The 12,429-nt window shown below is 39.5% G+C and overlaps 1 protein-coding gene across 1 annotated transcript in view; it reads left to right on the forward strand.

Moving 5' to 3' along the window:
• The window catches only part of LOC149471958 (dynein axonemal heavy chain 3-like), a 710,466-nt gene that overhangs the window by 366,889 nt on the left and 331,148 nt on the right, over nucleotides 1–12,429 (forward strand). The window contains exon 16 of the mRNA XM_089652692.1: nucleotides 9,982–10,166. Coding sequence (XP_089508818.1) covers nucleotides 9,982–10,166 — 185 coding nt within the window. The remainder of the gene's footprint in view (nucleotides 1–9,981; nucleotides 10,167–12,429) is intronic.

The raw sequence follows: 12,429 nt of genomic DNA on the forward strand, positions 1-12,429 counted from the left end.
GGGTGAACCTGCTCTCATCTATGAAAAGCACAGGGTGCCAGTGTCAGACCTGCCAATTCTGGTGTTCAATGGCAAATGCCAATCGAGCTCTATAGTGCCGGGCAGTGAGCACAGGGCCCACTAGAGGAAGTTGGGCCCTCAGGCCACCCTCCTGAAATCTGTTTCTGATTGTTTTGTCAGAGACGTTCAAACCAGTGGCCTGCTGGAAGTAATTTTGTAGGGTTCTGGCAGTGCTTATCCTGTTCCTTCTTGCACAAAGGAGCAGATACCGATCCTGTTGATGAATTAAGGACCTTCTATGGCCCTGTCCAGCTCTCGTAGAGTAACTACCTGTCTTCTGGAATCTCCTCCATGCTCTTGAGACTGTGCTGGGAGACACAGAAAACCTTCTGGCAATGGCACATATTGATGTGCCATCCTGGAGGAATTGGACTGTCCGTGCAAACTCTGTAAGGTCCATGTATCACCTAATGCTACCAGCAGCTGGAACTGTGTACCTAATAAAATGGCCAGTGAATGTGTGTATATATATATATATATATATGTATACACCTTACTTCAAAATCTAGTTTCAAACTGGGATTATTGCCATTTTTGTATAGCTTGCCTGCTGCATTTGGTGTGGGGACACATTGAACCCCTTCACCTGCCATTGTGCTCTTTCTGGGCTTCTAATGTGTCACTGTGTCTTTGAGGAGTGGGATCCCTCCAGGTATGCTTGTCCTTAATTTATTCACTGCTATATATGCTTCAACTTAGAATTTTAAGAGTTAGAACTGCACTTCTAGCAAGTCAGAGTGGCTTCCCCATATATTTGTGAAATTGTGCAACTAAAACCTCAGTTTTTAACACACATTGTTAGATGGTTTCAATTTGGGTTTTTATTTTCTAGCTGGAAAGTGTTCATGGAAACCTTCTGTTTGTTTGTGCTGTTCAATGCCCTTCCATGTGCACCTTACTTACTTCAAAAGCTAGTTATAAATTGGGATACTTTCCATTCTTGCATAACTTGCTACACACACACATTTTTTTTTTTTACAGATACATTGGTTTTAATAAAAATATGAGCAGTGTTGTGTGCTGGTGCCAATATAAGGCATGGTTATATTCTCAGGGGATCTTTTATATGTTATCTCCCTGGCAAACATCTTTTGTTTGCTGCCTGAGGCATGACAGTTTGATTACTATGATCCCTGGCTGAAAGCAGATCTCTCATTGGTGTGTCACTCTTTGTTGATTATCCGTCACAGAATATCAGCCTTCATTTCAGCACTGTCCATATAATCCAGGGGCTGTTTTAATAACTTCATCAGAGATGTCGCACGCCTGTCTTTCATTATTTTCATTCATTGCATCTAAAATGCTTTAGAATAGGCCAGAATTTTCTAAACCTTAAGGTCAAAATAAGTTCTTAGCAAATACTATATAAAAGGTACTGTACAGCTATCCATAAACATTAAACGGTAGTTGTACATTAGGTAAGAATCTGATCAGCAAAATGTTTTTTTCAGCTGATGATCACATTCCCACCCTATAAGGACACTATTGGTCAATTTAAAGGCAACCATAGTTTGTATATGGTTTAATTATTTGGTATAGAAACACTAGAAAATAAAATCCGTCATTTCTTTTTAACCAGGCAAATATAGTATAATGCATATGAATATAGCATAGTTACAATGAGCAGATATTTCACCAAGTTGATTTACTAATATGCTGTAAATAGCCTAATTAGCCTGAGTCATTTATTCAGTTCTATTCACAGCACACACTGCTGCCTGCATAAGAGGAGTTGCACACCCCTCCCTACCTGCTAGTTCATGCTGATTCATGACTCTTTTATTCTTCTAAACAAATGAGCAGGTAGTGCTGGGCTTTCTAATAAGAAAGCCACACAAGCTCTTCAAATAACCTCTCAATAGAGAACCTTACCAGAAAATGGTTAAAATATTATTATTTCCCTTGAAGGCTCCAATACTCAGCCTACTTAGCTTGATTATTATGTATACCAAGCTCTTCTATAAAAAAATAAAAATAAAAAAACAAATAAAAAACTAGAATCTTTTTAAACTGTATTTTTCTTCTGGAACTAAATAGCATAGCACATTTACATTTTTATGTATCTGTCTCTTTTAATGATCTGTTTGTTTTAGTGCCCTTCATGGTCTGGGTTGTAAAATGGCTGTTTTGAGATGAACTATTTAAATGTATTTGTGTCAGACAAATACATGGTTATTCTTGCAAAGTCATCATTCAGGCAGGAGGTCTGCAGCAGACAAACTGCCTGTAACAGAACACACTAGCTTTTTTCATATAAGTATGGTTCCAATCATTTTCAATTGAAGCACTCGTATGGAGAAAATGTACTAAATTGTTACATGCTGTGATGATGTACATTACTGTGAGAGTGAACATTACAAAATTAAACTTAACACATCATGATATTAGTTTTTATGAGAGCATTGGTCCCAGATCAAAACATATTGCCATATGGCTACAGGCTCCTGTCATTTATCCTGCTATAAAGGGATTAAGGCATCATTTGCTATGGTTTCTATGTTCAAGAGATAAGATGGACCTCTATCTTAAAAAGATTTAATGTAAACAATAGATGTGTACAAAGAGATACTCTTAACACTGCATTATAAAGTTAAAACCTCAGTACTTTTTATAGGACCCTTGCTCTTACAGTACACAGTGTAATCAGGCATAGCAGAATGTTTCTAAAGTACTTTTGCTCGGAAAAATGCTTAGTAAGGGTGACATGTTTTCTGCAAATGTGTAACTTTGTATAGAGAGTTGTAAATGTGTAACTTTGTATAGAGAGCTGAAGCACATTTAGGCTGGTAACGACCCTTCACACTTATGTATATGCAGTAACATGCATGTGGTCCAGGGGCGGACTGACCATTTGGAAACTCGGGCACTGCCCTAGGGCCGGGGTCAGTAGGGGGCCCCATGAGATGCCCCTAGTACCTTTTTCATAGGTTTTTTTGAGTTTGGGCAAGGACACAGGGGCCCCATGATCCCCTATTGCCCGGGGGCCCAATGAATTGTCAGTATGCCCCTGATGTGGTCAGCTACAGCAGGGATCTGTTCATCCAGTAGCAGTAGCAGCTCAGTCACTTTCCAACAAACCTGCTTGTTTCCAGACTGTCTTTTCCCCTACACTCTCTAGTCTACAGACCACATTTCTCCTTGCTCTGTTGCACCAGTCAATCACTTTACCAGACCCATTCAAGTTGGCTGCTACCTGCAGTGGATACACTCCATAGATGAACATTACAAAATGGTCACTTTAAAGATAGCTGCTGCACTTCTGCATCAATGAATATTTAGTTTAATCCTGTCCACAATGCAGAAGGATAATATGGCAGCAACAAAAGGGAACGTTCTACAGCAGTTGTCAGCTATAGTCCAGGTTACAATTATACATATACTGTATGTATGTATATATATATATATATATATATAAAGATTAGCACTGAGCAGTCCATCAAAGAGAACATGATAAGAGATTATTCCAGGTCACCTAAGCATCATAAATCACAAAACTTTTATCCTCTCAATGCATGTGCTGTTGTATCTCTATTAATTTGAAAAAGTAATACAATTCAAAACATGCTGCCCTCCGCACGTGTTTTGGACCTTTAGTCTGTGATTTTAAAAACACATATTTGTAAAGAATTGCTTACTCAACCATAAAAATATATCATTTGGAATGACATATGCGCATTTCATTTCTGAAACATAATTCAGTTGGTAGACCTTTGCACCATCCAATTCTTTTTCTGTTAAAGGCCATTTGTCTCATCACCTTGTCAGAAATGATTAGACACTTGACCATATCAAGAAGAATCCATTTTGGTCAGCTCCTGTTTTATGCATGTAATGTGCCTAAAGGTAAAGCACAGGGTCTATGTGCAGAAAGGTGCTAAATATTTTAAGTGGAGTGGTGAATTGTTTTGCCAAGCAGACCTTATCACCTTTGGTGAGGTATGTGTTTATATTACTGGGGTTACAGGTATAACTGCATACAGAATATCACATACTCATTATGATTTACTGCATTGTTGTCAAGGTAAAAAAAATAGAATTCCTACTCTGAATGTACCTATTTGATTTCTGCAAGACTGTACAGAATACACAGTATTTCTGGATACAATAGACAGTATCTTTATTCCTGCCAGTCATTCTTTAGGGATACAAAATCTACAGGTATCTGTCAATGGACTTTCCTGACCACATGTAGTTATTCTGAAATAATGCTGGTACTAGTTACATGAAAGCTTTTTACTCTCATGTGAAAGTGTACAGCTACAGCTATGCACTATTTGGATAGAAGGGTGAATCACTCTTACATCTAATGTCTGTGGTCATCTTAAAGTGATTGTAAATGCTCTTTAAAAAATATAACAGACAGGTTTGGACTTACCTTCTCTGTGCAGTAGAATTCTTTGATCCCCTGCCGACACTCAAAAGCCGCTTTCCCCCCTTGACACAGACAGTGGGACTCGACCCCACTCCCTCGTCATTGGCTTTGATTGACAGAAGTAGGAGCCAATGTCTCCCACTGCTTTACCAATGCCAATGAGATCAGAATTAGGGAGAGAGAAAAGCCAAAGATGGGCATAGTGCTGGATTGAATGAGGGCACAGGTAAGTAAAAGAGAAGGTGAAGGGGGATACTGATACCTATCCACTTTTTACCTTAATGCCAGGAATGCATTAAGGTAAAAAATGTTTAGGCTTTGTAACCACTTTACAGTATTTTTATGTTTAATTTATTATATACTAAGAAACCCATGTCACAGACTCATTCACAAGAAAAGAAGGCAAACTAAAAGAATTTAATTAAAAATGCAAACCAGACTCATGGAGATCATATTTTGCATAATAAAACAAAGTAACCACAATAAGGAGGGAACAGTGGAGAAAACCACCATGCAATTAAAGGTTCTTAATATGAGAAAGTGTTTGTGGTTTGGTAAGACTTGCAATGCATTGTACATATAATGCACAAGTAATATGATTGACAAAAGCCACAGAAAGCCACAAATATTAAAATAAACGGCTCTTATTTCAGCATACAGTTGTTTGTTTAAAAGGTACTGTGATCATTTCACAGTATGTTTTTTTTTCACCATTAAAAAAAGAGAAGGGGAAATCAAATAAAATATCTGAACTTGGTTACTGAAGCAGAGCAGGCCTCAGATCTTTTGCAATCAACTGACAAAAAACAAGTCCATTTAGACTCAGCTTAACATGAACATGTGCTTTGTTCATGTGGGGAAGATTCACTGCAATAGCAGCACCTCCAGAAACACATATACACTTTCCTCCCCTCCCCACCACTCCATTCCGCTATGGAGAATAATGATATGTTGCCAGTATTTTTGGATATGGGGAGCATGTGGCTCACTTCTCTTACTACCATGTGACAGTACTAGTTAACCGCTCCCCAACCTCCCTAAGAACCAAAACTACTGCTACATGGCAGCAGGTTACAGCAAAATCACATATGTGTGTATATATATATATATGTGATTTTGTATTTCCGGGTAGGGGGCATGCGCCTACCTGCTCCGCCATTGGCGGCTACAGCTATTGATCACCGGGTCACCACCAACATGCTGCTTTGTATTGCTCTTCATAACAGAGCAACACAAAGCAGCGTGCTTACATAGTAAAGCACACACAGACAACAAAGTAAAACAGCACACAGCACACAGTTAACCCTTTGATCACCCCAGATGTTAACCCCTTTCTGCCCAGTGTCATTAGTGTAGTGTCAGTGCTTTTTATTAGCACTGATCACTGTATTATTGTCACTGTGGATGTCAGTGGCAGTTAGTCAGTTCACCCCCAGTGTCAGAATGCCTGCCGCAGTCCCTCAGTCCCATTATAAGTCACTGATTACCGCCATTACTAGTATAAAAAAATGTCAATTCTAGTATATATACCGCCATTTGTAGACGCTATAACTTTCACATAAACCAGATAATTTACACGTATTGGGATTTTTTTTTAGCAAAGACATAACATAATACATTTTGGCGTAAATTTATGACAAAATTAGATTTTTTTAATTTTTTACTGGATATGTTTTGTAGCAAAAAGTTAAAAAATAGTTTGTTTTTTTTAAATTGTCAGATTTTTTTGGTTATAGCACAAAAAATAAAAAACACAGAGGCAATAAAATACCACCAAAAGAAAGCTCCATTTGTGGGAAAAAAAGGACATAAATTTCATTTGGGTGCAGCGTTGCATGACCGCGTATTTGTCAGTTAAAGTAGCACAGTGCCGTATCTCAAAAAAAGGCCTGGTCAGGAAGGGGGGTAAATCTTCTGGAGGGCAAGTGGTTAAGGTTTACATTAACGTGGGAAGAAAAAGTATAGGGTTCAGGTTTATTAGGGAGTATTTTAATTCTAAGTGTTAAGTTTTATGTTTTCATTTGAGTTTCATATTTGTTCATAAGTGTTAGATTGTAATTTTATTGATACAGTTGAGTGTTGGGATTAGGTGTCAGGCACAGGTTAAGGGTTGAGGATTCATTTTAACCATGTCAGTACCAGTCTGCAATACCCTTTCATTGCCAGGTCTTTTTCAGTTTTTGTCAAAAAGAGAAGAAAAATTTAATAAACTGTTTCCCATACTTTCTATTATAAACCATAAAATGCCAGGACAGTATGAAAACCATCAACATGACCTCTTTATGGAAAGTGGACACTCCAAGGTGACCTACGCTTTTTTGGAAATCAAGAAAAATGCTGGTACTGAGGGAATAAAACCATTGAGCGTTTGTATTTGTGCACTATATATATTAACTGTTCAGATTATATACAGAAGGAGGATGAAGTAAAGGAATTACAACTTTTGCTGTTTTTTTGCACACGTTAAATATATCATTTTTGGCCTGAAGATTAGCTAAAACCCCCAAATATGATATATTTATAGTTCCAATTTTTGTCACATTATATTAGCAAAGAGGTTTAATAACTACAAATTTTCAGTGAAAAAAAACAGTTAATTTTAGTGCACACAAATGCAATATATTACCCACTTTGTTAATAAAGTATAAAAGATGAGGTTGTGCTGACTAAACAGGTTCCCAGCATGTTAGGTGTTATAAAAGTTGTGCACGCCAGTATAATTGCAAAAAGCTTTGGTACACACAATTGTCCATAGGCAATGTTTTAAAAGTTCCTACAAGTCATCAGTTTAGAGATAAACATGAATAATGGCCCTAGAGTTGTTTTTCTTACTCTGGTGTCCACAGCTATATGTGACATTTTTAGCACAATCAATGTTTTTCAAGTGTAGGCAACCCCAACATGTGAGTTTATTTTTGTATGTGTGTGTGTATGTCAAGAGTCAAGAGGAGCTCAGATTTTTGGAGGGGGATTTAAGTGCTTGTGTCTGCCTTTAATAGTTTACATTTTTTTTCAGTTATCTTTATTGCTATAATATAGTTGACCAATTGCAACAGAGTTTTTGAAGATCTTTTTGATTTCCACTATTACAGAGGGATAAAGCAGGCAGATTCATGTATAAGAAATATTGACTACTCTGCTGAAGATTGAAAAATTGTACAGATTTGACGAACAATTTGTAAGACTTTATTAGATACTTTTTTTAAGAGAGAAAGAAAACAGATTGCATCTTCAAATACAAAATTTGTGTTTTCTTTTGAAGACTGAAGATGAAGAACATCAATATAGCATCAGTGTCCAGGTGATGCACTGGGTTGGTAGGACCACCTGAAATGGCTGCAAACTCTTCTGGTCTGCCTCAGAAGATCCTGTAAACCAGGGTACCTATATATGAACTCCTGTACCACCAGGTTGAAAATGTGTGCCAGGCAAGGTACATGTGTTAATATTCCCTGCAGAAGTGCAGACAACTGGTTGGTGTCATTGTTGCACACCACAACATGACATGGGGTTAACCACCTCTGTGCCTGCCCATGCAGAGCTGCAAGCAGCGACACTCGGTGGGTTATGTATGATATGTGGCACTCCTGCTCATACTATGGAACCATTGCTTTTCCCATGATGGTGGAGGGCAGGGATCATCTTATGGGTGAAGACATGGTGGCTGGAAACCTTCCACCGTGGTACAGATCAGGCTGCAAATTCCTAAAAGGAAGCAGGATCCACCAGCTGGAAAGCAGCGGTGATAAATCCAACAATATGGTCAAGCTGTCATTTAGCCGCTGGGCATGGGAGTGATTGGGGGTGTACTCCTTTATGCTTCAGTAGTTGAGGCAGAGCAATTTGCCTGATCAATGATGCAGCTCATGGGGTTTGTCAGAATCAAAGCAAGATTGTACTCTATGTTTGCCCCTACTCTGCATGGCCCCATGCTGACCTTTTTCCCACTATGGGAGGCATAAGATAGACCCCTGATACCCCTTGACATACTGCCATCCCTTTCACTGTAGTCTGCTGATGGACAATCCTGTGTAGTGGGAGAGAAAAGTGAAAAGGGGGATGGTAGAAGAAGGAGTGTGGTCCTTTTTGCACCGATGACTATCATTCAGGTGCTGCTCCCAATGAGCTGCGTGATAAGAGGTCATGTGTCTCTTCATACATGTGGTACCAAAATAGCAAATGGTATTGCCAATCTTGATATGCTTTAGGCAGAGACTTTCGGCAAACACTGAAAACCTTTCTCTTCAGGGGCCTATCCTGCCCTCTGCTAATTCTGGAATCCTCTACTCTTCCAACCACTCCATCCCCCACAGTGACTACCTACTGTACCATTCACCCCGCCCTCCTAGATTGTAAGCTCCAAGGAGCAGGGCCCTGAAATCCTTCTTGTATCGAGCTGTATTGTTACTGTATTGTCTCCCACTATAATGTAAAGCGCTGAGCAAACCGTTGGCGCTATATAAATCCTGTATAATAATAATAGATCACAGCAAAGACCCAGGAGATCAGATGTATAGGATGGAAAGGGAAGGAGAAAGGATAAAAATCTGTTCCCTACAGCTGAAGCCGCAGATCTGAAACTAATGAATGAATCTGTAAGGGGACGGCTCAGAGATGTAAACACTACACTGTTTACATTATGTGATCACTGTTTATGGGTATCATAATGATCATGTGGTACAGATCCACTCAGATCAGCTCTGTATCCAGAGCCTCTGAATGGAGCTGTCTAAGGATGGCTCACCTCACAGACATTAACTGGTACACTTGCCACTCAAGGGCTATTTCTGGAGTGATGTTTATATACTATACACCAGAAACAGATATCCACTACTCCAACTTTGTTATGTTACTGAGATAATAAGGTGGTTAATGGTTAGGGTAAGAGATTTGAGCAGAAGAGGGCTAGGTTAATTTTTGGGGATTTGTGTGGGGGTTGGATTTTTGTGTTACAGTTGAGTAGAGGGTTTGGGATAAGTTACATGTCAAGGATTTGGATGCACACATTTTCATTTTGACTTGCTTTCAGCACCAAAAGCCCTATGCTAAACAACTATTTCCAAGGGCAAAAATAATCATACACAATTTACTGGAGCTAGATTCTAGACAGCCTATCATATGTGGTGTTGGAGGATTTGTTTTCTGATGCTTGTGTTGTGTTATTTACTGGTCCTCTGTCTTCTGTATTTATAATAAGAAATAGGCAGGTGACAAGAGACTGTATTTAAGAGCTAGAAAGGTAGCAAATTGGGTGTTTTAGGGATTTCTTGCTTGCATTAAAAAAAAACACAAAACAAAAAAAACCACAAAGAAAAGTAATTGCATTCACTGGACTCCTAACCAAATATAGTGAATTGGACTGCTGAACTATAGCAACACCTGGTGGAATCATAAAAATACTAAGCAAGGAGGTTGTATGCATTTATTTTTATGCTTATGTTTCACCTTTGACTGTTATTGCTAACAATAATCATAATTCATTCATTATAATTGCAAATATACATATATTAGAAATTATGCAAACTTTATTTACATTTCTTTCACTATAGATTGTGGCTCCAAAGCGTCAAAGACTGGAAGCTGCAGAGGCAGATCTGAAAATTCACATGCAGAATCTGAAAATTAAAAGAAAGGAACTCAAAGAAGTGACTGCCAAACTGAAAGGCCTGCAGGATCAATTGTCTCAGAAACTGGCTGAGAAGAGAGTCCTGGAAGAAAATATTAATATGACAAAGTAGGTAATTAATATACATTAAATAAGAAGTGATTCCATAGTTACCTTTAGATGTCAGATCAAATTTTAATACATTAAATTGTTTTAAGTTGCAAACCATAAAAAAAGTGAATTCAATAAAGAATGTGCTGGTGGTTCTGAAAACATGGACCCAGGATTAGAGGTTTCATCCCTCCCAGATCACTTCAAAATCTCTGGGCTCCAGGTCCCAGAACTGATTTTACTAAATAGTGAGGTAACTGAAAAGTCAGTTTCCCTTGCACAACAAAATCTCCAAGGAGCCCCTCTACCAGCCTAGTTGAGAATCCTGACTCATAACCTCTTTCCCAATCCTGGCAGGGCAACACACTTCCACAACAGGAACATTATCAAAGATGTCAGTCTAACACATTCTCAGTTTCAATTTTGGCACACTGCTTTAACGCATTGTCATTACTCACTGCACACACACATACTCTAGCTCACACCATATTTTCACTTGTTAACCTCTGGCTCCAGCACACCTCCTTGGAGGTTTCCAGAGACACCTCTGCTGCCTTAGGCACCCTTGCTAGGGGAGAAAACACATCTTACTCAGTAGTCACCCCACAACGCTTTTTTGGTGTGCATGACACAGGTGCATTCCCAGCAGCAGTAAACTTCACACTGACATTTTTATCATCAAAAATCATGAAGTCTGAACATGCACCTTCAACTCTTTCCTTCACATTATACAGCACTATTACATCTAAGTCTGGCAGCAGAATGTAAACAAAGGGGCAAGGCTTGTGTAAACAACAAAATGGCCTGGGGTCCCTCACAGTATTCTGATTTTGAGGTGGACTCCATGCAAAACAGAAAGTTTGTGGTCCTTCCTCCAATATTCCTGATGGTCTGGTATGGATTTTAAGGGCAAAATACAAAAAAGGATTTGTCAAAAACTGTGTCAGTGTGTTTATATATTTTTTGATTCTGTGTGAATGAATAGAGGTACTGTGTACTTCTTACTCATTCACATGATGGGGTGGCATCTGGGGGCTCTCTTAGTTTTTAAGGGCTTCCAGAGAAGTCCCCTATCCACAGACCTTTTTCGACCACTGGGCCAGTATTGTGGGGAAGAGGCCTTTATCCTCATGAACATGCCCATCATCTAGGGCCTGCAGCAGCATGCTGCTGTAAATGCTGTGCCCTTCAGATCACAGAGCAGGGTACAGGGCCAATGAAATTGGCCATGTACCCTGTAGTTGCTGTGACCAACCACAGCATTCACAGATGTAAACAAAGGCTGCATGCCTGTATCCTTTGAGTAATTTCCCCTCACAATCATTGGGACTGTAGTAGTCAGAGTGTACAAAAAATAAATACCTCAAAGCAGTACATTGGTATAATGATCACCCTGTTCTTCTCTGTCTATTGATCAAAGACATTGGCTGCTGCATGAGACTGTATGCCAGTGCAAAAGACATTCACAGCAGTACATCATCATAATGACATTACACTACTCTGGAGACAGTATGTAAAAAAATATATACAGTACATATATTTTTTACATTCTGTCCCCAAAGCAAGTGCAGTGTCATTATGGTAAGGTTGTACTGGTGTGGCAGTAATCACATACAATGGCTGGCTGCTCTGATATCACTGTATGTCCTTGCATCAAGACAATGTCCCTGATCACCACCACAGCAGTACAATGTCACCAGACCAGTGTAACCAGTCAAAGTGTTCCCAGTCACCACCACACCAGTCCCATGTCACCATAATGCCTTGTTCACAGGTACAGTGCTCTTTGAAGAGTGATCCATGTCCAGATCACTCTTCCTAGAGCATTTGACAGGCAGAGAGGAGGCATTGTATTTCCTCTTTACTGTCTGGTTTAACCTCTTGGTCCCTACACAATCACCCCTATTCACTTGTTGCAATGTAAGCAAGAAGAAATGTCCCTGTTCACCACCACACCAGTCCAAGTTGCACCAACAGTATTCCCAATCACTGCCACACCAGTTACAATTTCATAGACCAGTGCAGGCAGGAACAATGTTTCTGATTTCTAGCTGCTCTGGCCCCAGTGTCTCCAGAGCCAGTGCAGCCTTCAACAGTGTTCCCGATCGCCACCACATTAGTACAGTGTCATCAAAGCCAGTGCAGCCTTCAACAGTGTTCCCGATCACCGCCACATTAGAACAGTGTCATCAGAGCCAGTGCAGCCTTCAACAGTGTTCCCGATCGCCACCACATTAGTACAGTGTCATCAAAGCCAGTGCAGCCTTCAACAGTGTTCCCG

The sequence above is a fragment of the Staurois parvus genome, unplaced genomic scaffold (assembly GCF_062004578.1).
Source record: "Staurois parvus isolate SC_StPar_1 unplaced genomic scaffold, SC_StPar_1.0 ptg000025l, whole genome shotgun sequence".
Lineage (NCBI taxonomy): Eukaryota > Metazoa > Chordata > Amphibia > Anura > Ranidae > Staurois > Staurois parvus.